Source organism: Rhamphochromis sp. 'chilingali', assembly GCF_963969265.1.
Source record: "Rhamphochromis sp. 'chilingali' genome assembly, chromosome: 12".
In the NCBI taxonomy this organism is placed as follows: Eukaryota; Metazoa; Chordata; class Actinopteri; order Cichliformes; family Cichlidae; genus Rhamphochromis; species Rhamphochromis sp. 'chilingali'.
The window spans coordinates 14915605-14935976 of NC_137939.1; the positions used below are offsets into that span (position 1 = coordinate 14915605).

Here is a 20372-nt window from a genome sequence, read left to right on the forward strand (position 1 = left end):
TAAAGAACACTTTATTAGATACTGCTGTTCACACAACTTGACTAGAACCAAAATTGCAGAGTGCACCATATAATTCAATAAGCTCCTTCCACCCATGGTAAAAAAAATTAACCATGCAATTAAGATCAAACTCTGTCATCCTGACATTTAACTTCCACGCCTTTGCACATCGTTTAGAGACTCTTTTCCATCGTCCAATCAGAAGAGAGGTGGTGATTTGAACGCTTGGACCATTACTGAACAGTCACCAGCTAATGCTGGTGGTGTCTGAGCTCCCAGACCTCGTCTAGATGTTTTATTTATTGGTTTTGGTCAGGAGAATTGAAATCTTAAAACCAGACTACTTCTGTGGTCTGCCAACTTTCCAGAACATTCCAGCTACAAGCAATCCTTTGCCAGCTGCAGATCACGCCAGGGACGTGAATAAACAAGTTGTTGTCAATGAAACGTCCTCCGCTGAGAGATCTGCTGTGCAAAACAAGCTTTAATTTGTGCTCAGCGTGTGGAGGTGCAGCCTCCCTACTGGGATCTGGAAGGGTCACTTCAGGAATTCGGAGCTGGAATGTCTTTGGAATGTGTCAGGAAGTAAAGAGCAACCAGTGTGAAAAAAACACCACAGGGAGCTTTTTAATTTGAAGTCAAGCAGCCTTTTTCACATCTCGCCGTGACACTCCCATGTGTCCTGCTCTTCTGCTTTGCTCCTTTTTTTTTTTCTATGAAAAATCTGTTAAAACCATCTGGTCTTATAAAGCGTGAAAATGAGCTGTCCATAACACCTGAGGGTGAGATCAGCACATCGTCATCATTTCTTTGTCCTCTCCCTCTTACAGGGTAACAAAGGTAAAACTGGCGTCATTATCGCAGCCTACATGCACTACAGCAAGATCTCTGCAGGGTGAGTATGTGTTTGTTAATGTCAGAGACAATCAGAGCAATCAATCAGAGTATCTGCACATTTAATGTGTTAAAGACTGTCTGGGGCAATAACCTGTTTACGTTCAGTTCCCAAAAGCAAACAAACACAGTTAAAACAGTCTAAAAGTGGTCAGTGTTGTTGTGCTCCCAGATGTTCCAATCAAGAGTGCTGTCCTGGCTTCCATTTGGGGGGAAAGAGATCATGTGCAGGGGCTGCAATGACTGATATGCTCCGCTGCATGAAACACTTGCTTTGTTTTGGTTGTTTAGTTTTACCTTTAGGATGTTGTGGCCCAGACTGGGGTGATCCAGTATTGTGATTGTGACAGATTACCACCACACGTCCCTCATGATTTGATATTATTGCAATGTTTAACATTATTGCAAGTTTTGCAGTATTGCTATTTATAACCTTTATTCAACTGTAAATTATAAAACCTAAAACATGCCATAAATCTTGCCATAAGTCGGAGTCTGTCTGCTACTGGTCTGTTATCAGTCTGCAATTGAATGGGAACAAGCTGGCTATTACATGCAGTCTGTTTGTGATGATACAGCAATTAACTGTGATAAATGGTTAAAAATCACATATATCATGTTGTTTACATGGACAGAAAGCCACATGTAATTATCACATTTGTGCTCTTCATCCTTCACGTTTTCTAAGAATATAACAGAATACAACCAGCCGACAGCCGGTTAAAGTCGAGTCCCCTCGAGTTGTGCTCGTAATGTCTCTGAGCAACTGCAGTCAGTCCACGTTTGCTCGACTAACATTATCTGAGGGTTTTGGTGCCCTCTGATTCATATTATACTAAGAATATTTTAATGTATTCAATTAAATGTCAATATTTGGTATCTCTATCGATATAAAATCGCAACATAAAATATCGCAATACTTTGCCGTATCGTTCTTTGTTTGGGCTCAGGTATAATAGACTGCAGCACATGCAGTGGAGGCTTGTACCCAACAAGCAATATTATCGGAGCATCGATGCGTCAGCACTTGAAGTTTGAAGCAACTAGCAAAAACATGTTCGGCTTAAATTCAGCTACTCAAACATGCATAACCTAAAATGCTTTTAAACATATTCCAGCAGTGAGGCTGATGTGTGCAGGTTTATGTACGTGCAGGACAAAGATTTCCATTCAGACTTGGATGATAAGTCATTTGATAAATGAAGCCCTCCGGATTTTGCACAGGAACAGTGGAAACTGGTTTATCCTGTGGCCAATGCCAGCTGTATCCTCTCCATGTACTTTCTGGCATCTAGAGAGTCTGGTGCAAGTCCCATGATGGAAATTGTTGGCTAAAAGTAAGTGTGTGTGTGTGTGTGTGTGTGTGTGTGTGTGTGTGTGTGTGTGTGTGTGTGTGTGTGTGTGTGTGTGTGTGTGTGTGTTTGTATTTGTGCATTCATCTACAGGGCGGACCAGGCTCTCAGTACTCTTGCCATGAGGAAGTTCTGTGAAGATAAGGTGTCCTCGTCTCTCCAGCCGTCCCAAAACAGGTAGAGGCCACGGGATGATCTGAGTGGAAAATGAGTGGGTGTGGGGGTGGGGAGAAGTGGTGAGTGTGGGTTTCCCACGTCATACTAAAGTTATTAAATGCATCATCCTTCCATCCTCTAGGGGAAAGAAATGTATTTTAGGATTCTGGATTGGATTTATAGCTCAACAAATAATATAATGAATCAGAGCTCCATATCATTTAGCTGCCTCAGCTTCTGGCTCCCTGTCAGAGTTTTGGGCATTTAAATAGAACAACACAGCTATTGTCAATCTTGTTAGTAATAATCATGCTTTTCCTAGTATGAAAATGATTTTAAAAGGTGAAATGAAAGAAAGATGGAGCTTGTAAATTGAATAAAAAAGTGAATTTGGCTCCTTAGATGGAATATAATCCTTTCCCTTTGACATGGAATAGTAAGTACGCTTACCCCAGACACTTTAAAGGGGACCTCATTTGTTTTTCCTTATTTTCTGCCAAATATCTAATTTTACAGTATTGGATATTAATAATAATTCCATCCCCAAATACTCAAATAATCCTGTATAAAATGAATCCCTATGAGCAAAGATCTCAGGGTTCAGATTGCCCTGAATACTGGCTTCTACTGATGCGATGAGCTGACACTTTTACACGGTTATCTGCAGCATGCACAGAGCACCCGACTACCAAGCACCAGGTGCAGCTCTTCAGGAAGCTTACGTTTAGAAGAAAGTGGAATTTGAAGGCGGGTGTTTTTTAAAAATACAGGAGCTAAAAGGGGATATTTCACTGAGAGGGAGAATCCATGGGTTTCAGGAAGGTCCAACCAGCATAAGATATAGAAGTGTGAATCATTTAGAGCTACTCTACCAAAACTCTACATATATGTCCCCTTTAATAAAATGTTAATACTTCAGGAAAGAGTTTAGCATTTTCTGACTTATCTTTATGTGTATATAACATGTATTTCTGTATGCTTACAAAAAGAAACTAGAGCCAGAAGTTGTGTAGGGTGCAATCCACTTTAAACAGAGGGAACATTTCATACTTCTAATCAACAAACTGTCCATGTACATGCTGTAACTGGATTTAAGGTGGTTTTCTGATGTTGTGCTGTCTTACTTCAGAAAATGAAAAATGTATCACTCCCAGTCATTTTTACCTTCAATTATATAAACAGATTCAATTTGAGGTCAGCACAGTACCATAATAATTTTATTTTGTCTGCAAAATTCTTATTGAATTAGTTTCCTTTCATATTTGTCACCTGGTTGCCCGCTTCTTTTGGAGAACTGCTGAGTTGAGCTCTTTGCCTGCTGAGTGTGCAGCTTCACACATAGATACTTTTAAAAGAAACTCGCGTCTTACAACGATTAAAGGCCAACACAGAGCTCAAGGAAATGACAACTGATTCAGGAATATCGAATCACTTCCAGCTGTGTTGGAGACAAGAAGACAGATGGGAAATGGAAACGTGGAGTCCACACAGCCGGCGTTAGATATTCCTTGCTGCTTTCGTACCTGGCTCTCCGCTGTTGGGGGCTGTCTGACAGCAGCATGGCTCAGCGGCTGTTTTACATTTATCATTTGTCCTCAGAGGTGGTAAATGTAATTTTCCATGATAAGAACTTCTCATAATCCCTCTTTATATTCCAGGTATATATATTATTTTGGAGGCCTTCTGTCTGGGGCGATCAAGATGAACAGCAGCCCTCTCTTCCTTCATCAAGTACTCATCCCGTCGCTCCCCAACTTCCAGGGGGAAGGAGGTGTGTTTCCTGACCTTTTGGCCAAATCACTGAATAAAAATTTTATTTCTGCCTGTTCTTAACCCAAATCTCTCTCTCATACTCAGTGTGGAATTTTGATTCTGCATTTTGAAGCTTCAGTTTTAACAGTTTGAGCATTACTGTCTATTTAGATAAAAAAAAGGCATGCGCTTGAAAAGGTGTCAACTGAGCAAACGTAGTCGAGAGGTCCAGTTCAGCAAAGCCTAACATCAAAGCCAAAACAAAATCCAACTGGATTATTATAAAGTACTAAAAGTATATTTGTTTAGCTGAAGAGATCCGAATCGTTGCTGTAGTTGTGTTCATTTTATGGTCGAAGTCAGGCATTGGGGATGGCCTCAAGTGGCCATTGGAGGAACTGCAGTTCACCCCTCAGGGTGTACCCCGCCTCAGCTGCGAAAAGTGTAAACAGACTTGAGGTATCTAATCTCCTGTCTGATTATCTCCAGTCCGTCCTCACTCTGCTTCCTTACGCAGATAAAATGCACATGCGGCGCCATGTTTTTCTTGGCTAGGTGCTGGGACAGTGTTATTGAATGCAGATGACATGCACGGTCACATACAGCCTCTACCCACACACGTTAATCTGATGATCGAGTCCACAAGGAGTCAGCGCATTCCTGTCTTCGTGCTGATAGTGCCTGCCATGTCTAAAATCTCTCTCTCCTCTTTCCAGGTTACTACCCTTTCTTGAAAATCTACCAGTCCATGCAGTTGGTCTACACTTCAGGCATATAGTGAGTCTATCTTTCTGTCGTGAGGCCAACTGATAGCCCGGATAAGCTGAATGTATTTGTTTGCTCTGGGATGTTTTCTTTCATGCGCTGAAGTTTCAGCATCATCACAGCGTAATTAAAGAGACGGGAGTAAAGGGATGCGTTTCTTCTCCTTTACTCCGCCTCCTATCATGTTTTCATTTTTACCTCAAGGCTTTTTCCAGGTTTAAAAGTGTTGAGAGAACATGGTCACAGATTGTGGTAGTATAAAACAAGTGTAAACAATCGATCTTTCACACTCCTTACACCCCCATGTACACCCCCATGCTTTCCGTGGATACGTAACAGGCTCGTTTGTGTACCCTTTATTGTCCACAGTGATCTTCAAGGCACTGGAGGCAGAAGACTGTGTGTGACCATTGAACCAGCACTGCTGCTAAAGGGTGACATCATGGTGAGTCATATGGGAAGGAAATGACAACCAGAAGCCCCCAGTTATGGGTGGGGGTGGGATTATGACTAAATGACTTAATTTATGTTCAACAAACATGAAACAACTGTGGTAAAATCTCTAAAATATACATTTTGGTCTGGAAAAGTTTCTTTTCCCTTTGTTAACACGGAGTCATAATTTGTTTTGTGTGCTCCGCCATTTCCAAAGTTGTAGGTGTCACTCATGTGGAACACAAATCCCTTTATTTACTGCGCCAAGCTATCATTATCCCACATGCACTTTATTCTGCAGCTCTTTTTCCTCACTCTCTGCTACCCTCTGCAGGTCAAGTGCTACCACAGGCGAGCTCAAAGTGCTGACAGAGACACCGTGTTCAGGCTGCAGTTCCACACCTGCACCATCCACGGATCCCAGCTGTGGTTTGGCAAAGGGGAGCTGGACGAAGCGTGTACTGGTGCGTCACTCTGGACCACTCTGGGAAATTCGTTGGCGGTGTTAATTTAATGATTATTAATGATTAGCATTTAAATACAGCACTCTGATTATAGTTCTAAGAAGGTTACCATAACAACTCAGAGGAACCTGTTTCAAAACCTTGATTAAGACAGCTACGTGTAGTATGTGCAGTTCAGTAAAAGTGCATGCACTCTAAAATTTAAGCTAATTAAAGCAAAATGACAATTCAGGAATTTTCATTTTAGAAAAAAGAAAATAAAAGATGTTGTTTATCTGGACTATGCAGCCTATTCTGCCACAAAACTAGCTGCACATGAAAATGAAGCTTACTTTTCTTTGCTTTGTGCTCAAAGAAAGACATTTTGCTGTAGCTGCATGCCTGTTTTTCAGTTCAGCGACTTTACAGTCCACATTATTAAAATTTAGGTGGCATATTTTAAAATTATTGATTCAAGAATGAAGATGTTAAATAGAAATCGTGACAAATGGATCCACAGATTTCTGTACAGTCAGTTCTGCTTGGCTTCACTTGACTGAATTTGATCAGGAACACATTTCTTTGGCGTTTTGTGTTTGGTAGCTTCTAAGCTTGCAGGTGCCTGTGCACACTGTGTAGAGCACCGCCTGATGGGTCAAAGTTTGAGAAACTGAAGTGATAAGTAGAAAATTTGCAGGTATTATATTATATTGATAATAGCAAAAGAGCCAGTAATATGCAGTGTCAGCTGAGAGCCCAAAAATCACTGTTATCCAATATGTACATCCAGCCTTTTCGCTTGCACACAGACATTTCTGTGCATTTTGATGATGTTATGTACTGTAGATGATGACATTTACACGGATTTCAGTTTTATGTTGAGAAACGTTATTCTAAAAAAGTCCCATAGTTTGTGCTTTTCAGATTGTTGAACCACTTCGAGCTTTACTTTTGAGAAACTGCCTCTCTAAGAAGCTCTTGTTATACCCATTCATGTTACTGTCATGTTGCCAGTTAAACTAATTAGTTGCTAAGAGTTCCTCCAGGTGTGTTTTATGCTATGTTTTATGAGTTTATGAGATTTCAGCATCCCAGCTTTTTGGAATTAGCTTAGTATAAAAATAATCTTACTTTAAACATTCAGAAACAAATGATAAAGCTCCCTACATGCCCGATTTTGCTTCTGTGGATACTTTGAAATTGTCACTCTGGCACGACTTGTTAGTGGTGGTTGGATAATCACCACTTACAACTAACTGACATAATAGCAGCTCTTTGAATTGGCATTGTGGGAATATATTCACAGCGGTTTGGCTTCTTAATGTCATGGTTAAATAAATCCCACAATAGTAGTAGCTTAATCCACATTGAGGATATAATAGCAGCTCGCTGGAGGAGAGGGTAGTGAGCGTGAGCTGTGCTAATACCGTACATCGCCAAATATCCCACAGAGAGATTGAATCATATCTAATAAGTGCTTATCTGCTGCCTAAGCCCATAATGAATATGCTCATTACTTCATTTCCGCATCGTTTTTTTTTCCTGAAATGACAGAATATGTGTGGAAGCATGTTCTTAAAGCTCTGTGGCAGTCGATCCGTTACACATGAACACATGACTGTGGGTAAATACAACTCCAAACACATCTGTGAAACGCATTAGTGTGTTTGATATCCTGAAGCAGCAGTTTGTTTCCTTCAGATATACTCTACATGTCTCAAAAGCACCAGTATGCTTTCATGAATCTGGATCTCATGTGGAGATTACGCCGATATTTCAATTCAATTCAATTTTATTTATATAGCGCCAAATCACAACAAAAGTCACCTCAAGGCGCTTCATAGAGACAGAGAAAAACCCAACAATCATGTGACCCCCTATGAGCAAGCACTTTGGCGACAGTGGGAAGGAAAAACTCCCTTTTAACAGGAAGAAACCTCCGGCAGAACCAGGCTCAGGGAGGGGCGGGGCCATCTGCTGCGACCAGTTGGGGTGAGAGAAGGAAGACAGGATAAAAGACATGCTGTGGAAGAGAGACAGAGGTTAATAACAGATATGATTCAATGCAGAGAGGTCTGTTAATACATAGTGAGTGAGAAAGGTGACTGGAAAGGAAAAACTCAATGCATCATGTATATTTGTAGACTGTGGGTATATTTCTTAAGCTAGGAACAAAAATATTTATCCTGATCGCGGGGAATATCCTTTTTCCTTCTCCCCAGATGAGCGTTTCCCATCTGATGCCACAGTGGAGTTTGTCTTCTCCTCCGGACCAGAGCGGATCAAAGGTTAGTTCACAGTTTCTTCTGGGAGGGATAATAATAAATAATCAAGCCACCCACAGTCCAAAGACATACAGTTGGTGGGGTTAAGTTAACTGGTGATTCTAAATTGCCCGTAGGTGTGACTGTGAGTATGAATGGTTGTTTGTTTGTTAGCCCTGTGCTGGGATAGGCTCCTACAAAAAGGAAAAAAATGTTTTGATTATATTTTGAGGAACAGAACTACACGGTAATATATGTCTTCTCAGGCCGTGAATACCACAAGAATGATCCGGCTGTCACAGTGGACTACAACACCGCTGACCCCGTGGTTCGCTGGGATTCCTATGAAAATTTTAACCAGCGATACCAGGATAGCCTGGAAGGTAACCGATGTCTTCATAGTCGTCATGGTGGAGCGGTAGAAGCCTTTAACAGCAGCACTCATGGTGCTAGTCTACTAAAGCTCCAACAGTAGCTGATGTTTATTGTGAGATTAAAAACTAAGTTTATCTATCATTGCGTCGTAGATATTGCCCACACCAGAGGTCCTCTGGATGGTAGCCTCTACGCTCAGATAAAGAAGCGGCGAGGTCCAGGCTCTGGTTCTCTCACCTCAGCCAACGGCAGCATCGCAGGGGGAGTAGCTGCAGAAGACAGGCCCGATCACCGCATCACCCAAGGCTCTGACTCCGGCCTTTCAGCACATTCCCTCCATTTGAACCAGTCTTCTATCCATCCAGACCATCAGGAGGAGTCCAATCGTCCGCCGCCGCCCACCAGACAGGAAAGGGAGGAGCTCGAACGTCTTCTCGGCGGCATCGAGGGAAGCCGAGATGGAGAGCGAGAGACCGCCATTTTGGATGATGGAGATTCTATTCAGTCTGAGAGAACGGGCACGCTGAGGCTCAGTCGGTCTTGTTCCTGCCGGGATGGTTACCGGTCGCAGCGCTGTGCAGAGCCAGGATGCGACCGCACCCTTCTCATGCCTAATGGCTACTGCCTTGATCGGGCTCCAGGGACCAACGGCCATCACGGGGCTCCTCCTTCAGCTAGCCCCAACCCCGCTGCTCCACCATCACACATGGATCTGTGCCAACACTATAGCCCCCACTCCCACCAGTCCCTCCCACCTCCAGATCTGGTGTGGGACCGTCAGAGTGGCTCGCCACACTACCTGCACCGCTCCTGCTCAGAGGCTCCGTCATCGCGTCATACCTGTCCTTACCCATCAGCAGACCTTACCCCTCATGCTCACAACCACCCCCATCACCACCCTATGTCTGCCCCAGGTCGCCTTTGCTATCGGGAAGATGAGTACACACCCTATCACCACCCTCCTCCACCTCACAGCCACCACCATCCCCACCAGCACCAGAAACCAGCCACCAGCCCTACTTACCATGACATCATGCTAATGGATGGTCTGCCGCCCTCTGGCTGTCCCTGCAGAGACTGCAGCATGAGGAGAGAGGACTCGGTGGCCTATCACACCCTCAGGATGGAGCGTGGCGACAACTTCCATTGGGACAGAGAGGCGGAGCTTCATCAGAGGGAGGTGGGGCTTAGGAGAACGAGGGAGGAGTTACCCAGGGGGTCAGAGCTCCACTGGGAGAGGGACCCAGGGCTGAGACGAGGCAGAGAACTGTCCCTTCACTGGGAGCGAGACAGGGAGGCGGAGCTGCAGTGGGAGAGGGACAGACAGGCTGAATATTGGCACAGGAGAGCCACCGTAGCCTCCTATGGCCCACAGGGCCAAGATCTTCTAGCCTTTACCTTTGACCCCTTGCCATCAGGTCACCCAGCTTATCCAGAGGCATCGAGGTCCCACGCTCATTCCCACCTGGACATGAAGTACAGCAGCAGCAGCAGCGGTTACCAGACACCACGTCAGGTGTGCCCCTGCTCACCTTACCAACCCTCGCCATCTGAGAGCAGGGGCTACGCTTCAGGCTACCAGTCCGAGTCCACATCCCCGCTGCCTCCTGCTTCCGCTGTGATGGGCCACTGCGGCCATAGCAGCGGACCAGCAGAGCATAACCACAACCACCATCATCACCATCCAGACTCACAGCAGTCATACAGCTCTGACTCACACACTGGTGAGTCACATTAAAAAAAAAACACTCAGTAATGTAGGAATAATGAGGAACAGCATGCACTGAAAATTTGGTTTTAACTTGATACATGCCTTAAGCACAGACTGGGTTTTTACAGGGAACTTGCATAAGAATCAGCTGGGAACATATTAACTAAGTAACAGCTGATGCTGTTTACTGAGGTCATTTTTAGTAAAAATGCTTCATTGTTTCCATCCTCTGTCAGATGGCCTCCGTAGTTCTGGTGAAAGCGTGGGCTGGAGGGATCACATTACCCATGGTTCTTTTAAGAGGGTGCACAGAAACGGCCATGCCGCGTGTTCCACACCATCCGACATGTCTGGATCGCCCACTCCCGTTCACACCAGCAGTCCTCTACGCACACAGGAAAGGTATTCCACTGCTACCCAACCTTGGTAGTGTCGGATGAGCTGTTTCTCACAACCGTAGTGGAAATAAATATGTAGCTATGACAGTGAATCATAAATAATGTTAGTCTAATTAGAACACCATAGTCAAAAGCTTATTTCTTTCTATTGGAATTTATATTTGGTGGCATGGCTCATGGGGAAAGTATGATGAAGACACAGCACAGAACAGAGCGGTCAGACGCCATGAAGGAGCGGGGGTGCCAGCTAACATGCAGCTTGTTTTTGGGATCACTCGCTAATATCCTGGTGATGTGATGTTCACATATGGGGACACCAGGTCCTAGGAGGTTAAATGTGGGGTAAAAATAACAGTAAACGTGACAGTCAACACACAAAGGTTCAGATAGTTCTCATAGTGGATGTTTGAGGTTTACTTTGTCATGCTCCAAAAAGAAAAAACACATTTCAGTGTCCTACATACTGAACTGGATGGAAACAAAGTAATCACCCTGACGCCCTAGTATCAATTTATTACCAATACCAGTGTATCGATCTGCCCAACTCTAATTTACAGACTGTTGTTGAAAGAAAAGGGGATTTTCTTCTGTTCAAGCATTTCACGCAGGGTGCCCATGTTGGGGGCTTTGGGTTTGTATTTGTTCTTGATTAATTTACATATACAGTATATCGCTCAGGTGTTTTTAATATATGAGAGTTCACTCTGATATTACAGTGAAGAAATTGCTAGTCTTTAATAATAATAATACTCACATGTGTCCATTTTAGCCCCAGTCCAGGAAGGAGAGAGTATGATATTCGAACCACAGACATCATCAGTGACTACGAGGCTCCCCAGACTCACGAGGCCCACTGTCACACAAACGTCATCCAGGAATCACCAGACAGGCAAAGAAGCAGCACAGAGCGCCTGGAGCCACACACCAAAGAAGCACAGTCACACACAGCCTCACCGAAACAAACAGAATCCACCAATCAGTGCCCTGCACCAACAAACCTGTCGCCAGCTGCTCCTCAACAGCAGCACTGTAGCTCAGATATGTCCTCAGCTCGTGATTCTGTGACACCAACCACCACAAACCAAGCACACTGCCAGACACCTTCTTCCCCTGTCCATACCTCGCCTATATCAGATGCACACCCTCATCCCACTGGCCCACTGCAGACCTTTTCTCCTGCAGGAGCTGGTGGTCCACCATCTGAAATGTCACAGCCTCAGAGCCACACCCAAGCTACCAGCTCTGTGGGACCATCTGTAGCACTGGTTAATGGATCCTCTCCGACCAGGGAGTCTCACGCAGAGGTTCCTAAACACACCAGCACCACCAACCCAACATCTTCTCCTGCACCATCATCCCCACAGCCTGGGCCCAGCAGCATGGACGGCTCCCCTGTGTCTGATGCACCAGTTCCCGGATTCGCCACCTTGGGTAGAAGGTTGATGCTGAGTGGGTCCGACCCCCACAACCACCTAAACCACACGCACGGGCCCCCGCATCACAACTACCAAGCCAGCACGGAGCACAGTGCAGCTGTGGACACCAACAAGAGGCCCTGCTACTCTCCTCACACCCCACAATCCTATTCGAGCTACACCACAATCTCCATCCCTCTTCCTCACCCTCAACCCCCCTTGCCAGAGAAGCGGCATTTGCCCGGACATTCGGGTTCACCTAGCAATGGGGTAAAGCCAGCTGTGGGTCACGTGCCTGCCTCCACTGCTCCTCAGCATCAGCACCACGTCACGTTTTCTCCCACGGTGGGGGAAATTGCACCCCCTGCTGACCAAAATGACCAAGTAGAGGCAGAAACTGCAAACAGGGTCAGTGTGAAGTTTGTCCAGGATAGTTCCAAGTTTTGGTATAAGCCCAGCATCTCTAGAGAGCAAGGTAAGCTCTTTAGTTCATACTTGTTTCTTTTTCTTCAAAAGCCTACATAAGTAAATTTCCTAAATTATCACTGTGCTTGGGCACAGCAATCGCAGCACTGAAGGAGAGGGAGCCTGGCACTTTCCTAATCAGGGATAGTAACTCGTTCCAGGGAGCCTATGGGCTGGCTCTGAAGGTGGTTACACCTCCTCCCAATGTCAGCAACCACAGCAACAAAGGTGAAAAATGATTGCCTCCATCACATAGATGTCTCATTTTGACAGATTTGTCCCTCTGCTCTGTTTTTGTTCCTTTATAACTTTTTATGAATCTGGTTTTACAGTGAGCGACCCTCTGGAGCAGCTGGTGAGACATTTTCTGATTGAAACTAGTCCTCGAGGAGTGAAGATTAAAGGCTGTCAGAACGAGCCCTACTTTGGTACGTTTCATTCCATCTATTTCCAGTTAGAAATGGGCATTCCTGTGCACCTTGCTGTCTCAGATCTATTAATGATTTCCTCTGTTTTTTCACAGGGAGTCTGTCTGCACTCGTTTACCAGCACTCCATCACACCCATCTCTTTGCCCTGTGCTCTTAAAATCCTTGAGAAGGGTAATGGAATATTTGAAGGCCACACAGGCCTTCAAATAAATAAATCATGTGTTTCAAGGTATTTTGTAATCTATCAGATATAATTCATGGTTTATCTGTCTGTTGTCAGATCTCATAGGAGAGGTGCAGGAGGTTCAACCAGTCAGTAACATCAGCACAGCTGCTGACCTGCTGAAGCAGGGAGCCGGTAAGTTCTCTCTTTCTCTATTCCTGAAACACACTGTGTTATGTATTCATGTATGAACAGTTAAGTGCAAAGGAAGACTCTTAAAGTTTAAATCTTATTTTTTAGATTACAAAATAAGTACCAAATTGGTACTTTTTTTCTTTCCTATAACGTCACATTTTTTAGTTTTCAGTTTCTAAAACCTTTGCACAGGTCAAATAATAGGAAACTGATGCAATACTGGACATAAAGCCTGGCTGAGAAATGATGTAACATGCAAGGAATAGATGCACCAGAGAAAATGCAAGCACTTCTGTCCGGTTTAAAAAAAGAGGAAGCCAAAGAGGAAGTGCCAAACAGTCGACCAGTAACTAACGGCTGTCGAAGAAAATTCGCCTTGATCATTGTTCCTCAATAAGAATGCTCTGCATGCTGCCGAATCATCATATTACTCAAACTGTACACAAGCTATTCAAGCCCACAGAAACTACTTCTCATCTCGCCTCCATGACACAGTGTGCAGTATTCCAGAATTTATTCTCCAGTAATATTTCCAACATCCATTTTCAGCTGAATTCTTCTCGAACCCACTGTAACATCTCAACTCCAGCCCTGCTTAGTTAATAACAGCCTCTGAGCTGAGTACTGAAACAGCTCTTAAACGACCTCCTCATATCTGATGCTGGCCTTCTCAGCATCCTCCTTTACCTCAGAGATGCTTTTGACACCACATCGTGTCGTCTTCTGTTAGAACGACTGGCTAACACTGGATTTAGTGACGCAGCCCTTCAGTGGTTTACAGTTTGTTCAAGGCTAGACTGTTCACTCTCCATCAGCCTGAGTCACACAGGGATCAGTGCTGGGACCCCTGCTATTTATAACTCATCCTCTCAGAAATATCTTACATCACTTTGGTTTACAGTTTCATTTTTATGCAGATGACACACAACTGTATTGGTCTATAAAACCCAGAACTTGTTTTCCCCTTACTATCCTCACCTCCTGCCTACAGGGCATCACCACTAGGATGATGGTTCAAATTCAGTGGCAATAAAAGTGACATTACCACCCATTTTCATCCAGCGTTGGGTCCCCATTCCTCAATGGATCCAAAAGAAGATTTTGCTTCTCGTTTTCAAATGTCTCAGTGACTTGGCACTGCCATACCTTTCAGACCTCCTTCATCCTTACACTCCTTCTGCTCAGCTTCAGCTGCTCTTCTCACTGCTCCTCGCTTCAGATTTAAGACCACGGGTGTCAGAGCCTTTAACTGTGCTGCGCCTCATCTTTGGAACTGATTCACAACAAAACCTTCGTTTTCTCATTAGCATATTGGCTATAATCATGTATGTTTTACAATCATATTATTCCTGGATTTCTTTTCTTCTTCTTTTTTAAATTGCTGTTCCTTGAATGGACACTTGAGTGTGCTTCCAAAAGTCTGCCATGTTAAAATGCCCGACTTTACTCCAGAAACGAGCAGGCGGTGATGGCTGTGAAGCTAAGGGACAGGTTTCAAAATGCATTTCCATAAACCAGTGATGTCACGATGTCTTCTATACGTCCATTGTTCGTATACAGTCTGTGGTCAACACGCTGACCTCTCTGTCCTTCTTCCCTCAGCCTGTAACGTCCTCTATCTGAACTCTGTGGAAACAGAGTCCCTGACGGGCCCCCAGGCCATTGCCAAGGCAACAGATGCCACATTGGGTCGTAGCCCGCGTCCTGCTGCCACAGTCGTCCAGTTCAAAGTGACATCACAGGGTATCACGCTGACCGACAACCAGCGCAGGTAAGAGATTCCCCCCTGGATTCTTATTTTTAGAAAACTATTTACATTAATTTTGGCACTTCTTTACACGTCTGTCTTCTTCCAGAGTTTTCTTCAGGAGACATTACGCAGTGAACAGTGTGACCTTCAGCAGCATCGATCCAAAGGACAGGAGGTGGGAAACTCAGAAGAAAAAGACATCTTTGTGTCTTGTAGCCTTAGTTAGTACTGTCGCTAATGAACAGATCACTGCATCATGATCATTCGTTGCCTTGAGTCCTCGCGTGAGTCTGTACCCGTGTGGGGCTAATGAATGTGCGTGAGCGTCCACGAGAGACGCGAGCATGCGGACTGCGGCCGAGGCTGCGGATGCATCAGCTTGTTTGGCAGCTCTGCCTGTGTGAATGTGCACGCCTGAGTCTTCTGTCTCTCTCTCTTTGTCTGTCTCTTGGATTTAGGTGGACTAACTCAGACAACACAACTGTTAAGTAAGTGCTCTGTTTGTGTTTTAAAGGCTGACAGGAAGTATAGACGTGTGTATGCCGCTGCATGGCATCAAACTGTGTGTGCATCTTGGCAAAATTTATCCTGCAAACTTTTGATGATTTAATTAGTAAATTATAAGTCCTACATGATCACGCCATACGTTACACTAATTGTTTCATGGTAGTTTTACGCAGTAGGCTGTCACAGACTGGACAAACTCAAGAGTCTTTGTGTGATTGCCTTTGCTTCTCTTTTTGTTGTCTCTTCCTTTTTTCACATCCTCTCTTTTTTTCTCCACCCTTCCCATCTCAGGGTGTTTGGTTTTGTCGCTAAGAAGCCCGGCAGCACGGCAGAGAACGTCTGCCACTTATTTGCTGAGTTGGACCCCGACCAACCTGCTTCTGCCATCGTCAACTTCATCAACAAGGTCATGCTGTCTCAGCGCCGATAGAGGGAGACAAAGAGAGGAAAACACTCTGAGAAAGAGGCATGGGCAACATATACAGTCACCCTGCCAAGGCCGTTACTGTTCATTTATGACTAGGGATGGGTATTGATAAGATTTTCACGACTCCGATTCCATTTTCGATTCTGTTTAACGATTCGATTCTTTATCAATTCTCTTATCGATTCTTTTTAAAAAAGGAGAACACTAAGGTCGATTAGCTTAGAACTTTGTTTTATATCTTCTCTTTGAACAAGGTAGAAATTTAGGAGTAACGTGGCCTTACAAACCCAACAGTGAGATCTTAAGAGATCCACAGCCTACAGCTCTTCAATGGGGTGTCACAGGGTCCCCAGGAAAAAAAATGTAAATGTAAAATAATAAAATAAATATTCTTCTGTAGCAATAACAAAGTGTAACATAAATTATTCTGTAGCAATTACACAAGAATATCCAGTAATGTCCCTGCCTACAATTAAACACATTCACTTACCGAAAATCGGGGCATCTGCTGTGGCAAATGGGTGCAAGCCTTTTACCACAAACTTAGACGAATGTCACCGAGCAGTGACTATCCTGGCCTGAAAGGAGACGCTACCGGTAGACTGCAGCGAGAACTGCCAGCATCTGAGCCAGACTCTGTCTGTCTGTCTCATCATGGTCACTAAACGCACAGTAATGGCAGGTTTTGTAATAAGGCAGATCGCGCTAACATAATATGCACTGTTAGTTGATTATTTACCTGCCGCATTAACGGGAGAGGACGTGCAAACGTTACCGCTGCTGCTGGGTTGAGATTCACGAGTCCGGAGTGGAATTAAAAACACGACATTCATTTAAGGTCATCGCGTGTTTTGTGAGCAAATGCTTTTGTATATTCATAGTGTTTCCTCCCTTAAATGAAATATCTACTTTGCAAGTATTGCAAGTTGCCCTGTTGTCATCCGTTCTCGTAAAGTATAATCAAACTTTTGAGCGTTTGAGCCGCCGTGTTTCCTGCCAGCTAAATGACGCTCCGCAACGTGGTGACGTCCTTCGGGACGACTGGAATCGATAAAGGAATCGTTTGCAAAAATGGCAAACGATTCCAAGGAATTGAAACAGTGGGAACCGGTTCTCAACAAGAACCGGGTTACGATACCCATCCCTATTTATGACTCTGTGCCTTTGTGATGAGGAATGTTGTTGAGTGTTTAAAGCCAACTTAAAATCAGTGTGAGATCCCTTCTGGTTGTTTATTTGTTTCTTTTACAAGCCATGATGTACAGTGTCACAACTCCAAGTTTGAGGAGGCTTCAGAGGAAATGGCTTTCCAACAAAGCAAACAAGCATCTACCAAGGGCTGCTATCACGAAGCAAGCTACCTTTAGGTTTGCACTATCACAAAGTCGGCTCACTTTTACCTGTCTTAGGTTTTTTGTAGCTACAAGTGGCCTATTTGACCTACACAGAAGCAGCCGAAACAGGGCTCCAGAGTCCAGAGGCCCTGGGTCACATTTGTCTTTTGTATCCCATATATGGACCTTGAGGTGAGAGGACTAGTGTTGTGAAGCCTCATTTAGACAATACTTGGATAAGAGGACAGAGGATACTCCACGTCCATAGGCTTATTACTTCTCAGTCATAAGACTGAGCCCAGAAAAGTATGCCCTGCTTTATCACCTGTTTCACTCTAAATAGTACCGTAATTTACAAAATGAAAATTATTGCAGGAGAGCTAAAATTTCCAACTGATATCACAAACCTGTAAGGGAATTTCAATTCTGTACCAAATCACAACAGCAGTCACCTCAAGGCGCGTTATATGGTAAAGAGCCTACAATAATTCAGAGGAAACCCAACAATCAAACCAACCCTGTGAGGCAGCAACTTGGCAACAGTGGGAAGGAAAAATTCACTTTTAACAGGAAGAAACCTCCGGCAGAACCAGGTTCAGAGAGGGGCAGCCGTCTGCTGCGACCAGTTGGGGGTGATAGGACAAAAGAAACTCTGTTGAACGTTCACTGAGCTCTTGAATCAAGGCAGAGGAAGGGTCGGTTTCTCTAAGAGTTGTATATTTGAATCTGATGTTCGCCCCCTACTGGCCATGAGAGAGAATACAAGTTTAAAGTCCATCTGGATTGTCCAAGTCCTCTTTTTTTTAATACAATCTATGGTACCTCGGTTTCATTAAGGAGCATTAATAGGTTCTCAAGGCTTTCATAAGAGCATCTTATTCCATTGTACTAATCAAATTATTTGTTTTATGTTAGGGGAGGTCTCACTGTTTCCTTTATGTTGCCATGAAGTCCTCCATGGTTGAATACCATCTAAAGACTTTTTTTTGCCATTTAGCCTTGATAATTGCAGAAATACACATGGATACAAACCATTTTATAACTGGCTTGTAATTGGCCTCTCCTTTCCTGCTCTATGATGAATAGACGGGAAACCAGATTTAGCTGAGCTGGCTGATAATGAGCTTCATGACTGTGGGTATCCAGGCTCACTGAACCCTGTCAGAATGTCTTTGTTGGTCCAGGCCCGTTTTAATGGTTAAGCAGAGCTTTTATGACCTCAGTCCTGCCAGTTTCCAGTAAACCAGTGACAGCACTGAAGTGCTGCAAACGGCTTTGTGGTAGCAGTTACAAAGACGATGCGTGCTTGCACCAGTATAGGCTGTAAAAGCTTAAGGAAGGTCACCATTCAAATATAATGATTTCCTTTAAAAATGACTGGTGTTCATATTTTGTACTGATACAAAAGCATGTATTTTTTTCTTTGTTAAACCATGACCAAAGCCCTGATGATGTAATTTACTCTCTGTATCTTTGAGATGTTCAGGTGTTCACATGTATGTACAGCACATTTACAGTCACGCCTGCCTTCAGTAGCTCGTTTATCAGTGTAATCAGAAATTGACAATCGTGGGTTTTTGTTTTTCGTTTTGTTTTCCACTCATACACTTCTAGTAAAGCAGACAGAGGAATAACTAATGAAAGGAAAAAGGAATGTGAGGTTTTTTACCTTTTAACAAGTGTATGTGTTAGGGAGAGGCGTGTGTGTGTGCGTTGAGAGTGTTCAGGTAAATATGCGGGCAGGTATTGTTACGTCCACTGTTAAAGACTTGTATGTGAAAAGGGGAAAAAGCTAGTTGTGGGAGGACGTATAGGATATAAGCACACCATTGCCGTGAAATGCTTGCTGGGTTTTTTACTTTTAGGTTTTTTTTGGGGGGGGGGTTGTCCCCCACCCCTCCAACTGCTTCATGTCATGACCAAAGGCAGTATAAAAGTTATTCACACAAATATGTAACAAAGAGAAGACACACACACATAAGACAGTGACCTAAAGAAAGATGTACTTAACCAAAGATGAAGCACTCCTGTATTAATAAGCTTTTTATCAGTTATATTTTTGTACTTATTGCTTCTTTTATTTTTACTATGCATTTATTTAGTGTGTTGCCTTGTTTGGTAGAGGAAAAAAACACTACTTGTATTACAGCGATAATATATTGTGGTCTGTTGATCTATTATGTAGTAATATATTTTCACATGCAGCTATAGGACAGTGTATAAGATATAAAACAGAAACATGTTTGTCTGGAAAGGTTATTACGCTCTTTTTATATGGAAGAAGATGAAGAATAGAATTAAACTGAAGTGATGTGGTACCCGAACTCTCCTTGTGTCACTCGTTATTTCAGTCATGACTGCTATACTCAAGATTATTCCCATGAGCAGATGTAATATGATATTGGCCCAACATTTCCAGGATTTCAGGGGCCCAATCACGTTGGACACCCAGTGTTGATCTGTGGGACCAACAGGCAGCGCTTAGATCTGGGCTTCAACACTTCTGGGAAGGCTTTCCACAACATTTAGGAATTTCTGACCATTCTTCCAGAAGTCCATTTGTGAGTCAGACACTGTTGATGTGGTTTGCAGTTTCCACTCTAATTCATCCCAAAGGGATTCACTCAGGTTGAGGTCAGGACTCTGTGCAGGCCAGTCACGTTCCTCCACACCAACTCACTCATCTGTGGGTTTTTTTGGGGGTTTTTTGTGCTTACTGCACTGCACTGGTGTGCAGTCATGTTGGAACAGGCAGGGGACTCCCCAAACTGTTCCCATGTGGCATTGTCCAAAATGTCTTGGTATGCTGACCAATAAGAGTTCCTTTCACTGGAATAAGGGGCTCAAGCGCAGCTCCTAAAATACAACCCCACAACACCAGACTTTACACCCGGCACGGTGCAGTCAGACCAGTACTGTTCCCCTGGCAACCAAACCCAGACCAGTCCATCAGATTGCCAGACGGAGAAGTGTGAGTCATCTCTTCAGAGAAAACAATTCCACTGTTCTGGAGTCCAGTGGCGGAGTGCTTTACATCACTGCATCCGACGCTTTGCCTTGCTGCTTGGCCATGGAAACCCACTCCATGAAGCTATCTGTACACTATTCCTGAGCTATTCTGAAGGCCACATGAAATTTGGA

The 20372-nt window shown here is 44.0% G+C and overlaps 1 protein-coding gene across 7 annotated transcripts in view; it reads left to right on the forward strand.

The window, feature by feature from the left end:
- The window catches only part of tns2a (tensin 2a), a 72686-nt gene extending 53137 nt beyond the window's left edge, over positions 1–19549 (forward strand). For 6 of the 7 annotated variants that reach the window (XM_080897748.1, XM_080897750.1, XM_080897747.1 and 3 more), the window contains 19 exons: positions 831–895; positions 2340–2423; positions 4061–4173; positions 4871–4931; positions 5289–5364; positions 5689–5818; positions 8020–8085; positions 8328–8444; positions 8589–10160; positions 10384–10549; positions 11315–12435; positions 12522–12653; positions 12758–12853; positions 12949–13026; positions 13136–13213; positions 14816–14984; positions 15070–15138; positions 15422–15451; positions 15762–19549. In XM_080897748.1, the coding sequence (XP_080753874.1) occupies positions 831–895; positions 2340–2423; positions 4061–4173; positions 4871–4931; positions 5289–5364; positions 5689–5818; positions 8020–8085; positions 8328–8444; positions 8589–10160; positions 10384–10549; positions 11315–12435; positions 12522–12653; positions 12758–12853; positions 12949–13026; positions 13136–13213; positions 14816–14984; positions 15070–15138; positions 15422–15451; positions 15762–15900 (4362 nt within the window). In that variant the 3' untranslated portion in view covers positions 15901–19549. The remainder of the gene's footprint in view (positions 1–830; positions 896–2339; positions 2424–4060; positions 4174–4870; positions 4932–5288; positions 5365–5688; positions 5819–8019; positions 8086–8327; positions 8445–8588; positions 10161–10383; positions 10550–11314; positions 12436–12521; positions 12654–12757; positions 12854–12948; positions 13027–13135; positions 13214–14815; positions 14985–15069; positions 15139–15421; positions 15452–15761) is intronic. The other variant, XM_080897749.1, reaches the window with a different exon arrangement.
- Positions 19550–20372: the final 823 nt, after the last annotated feature.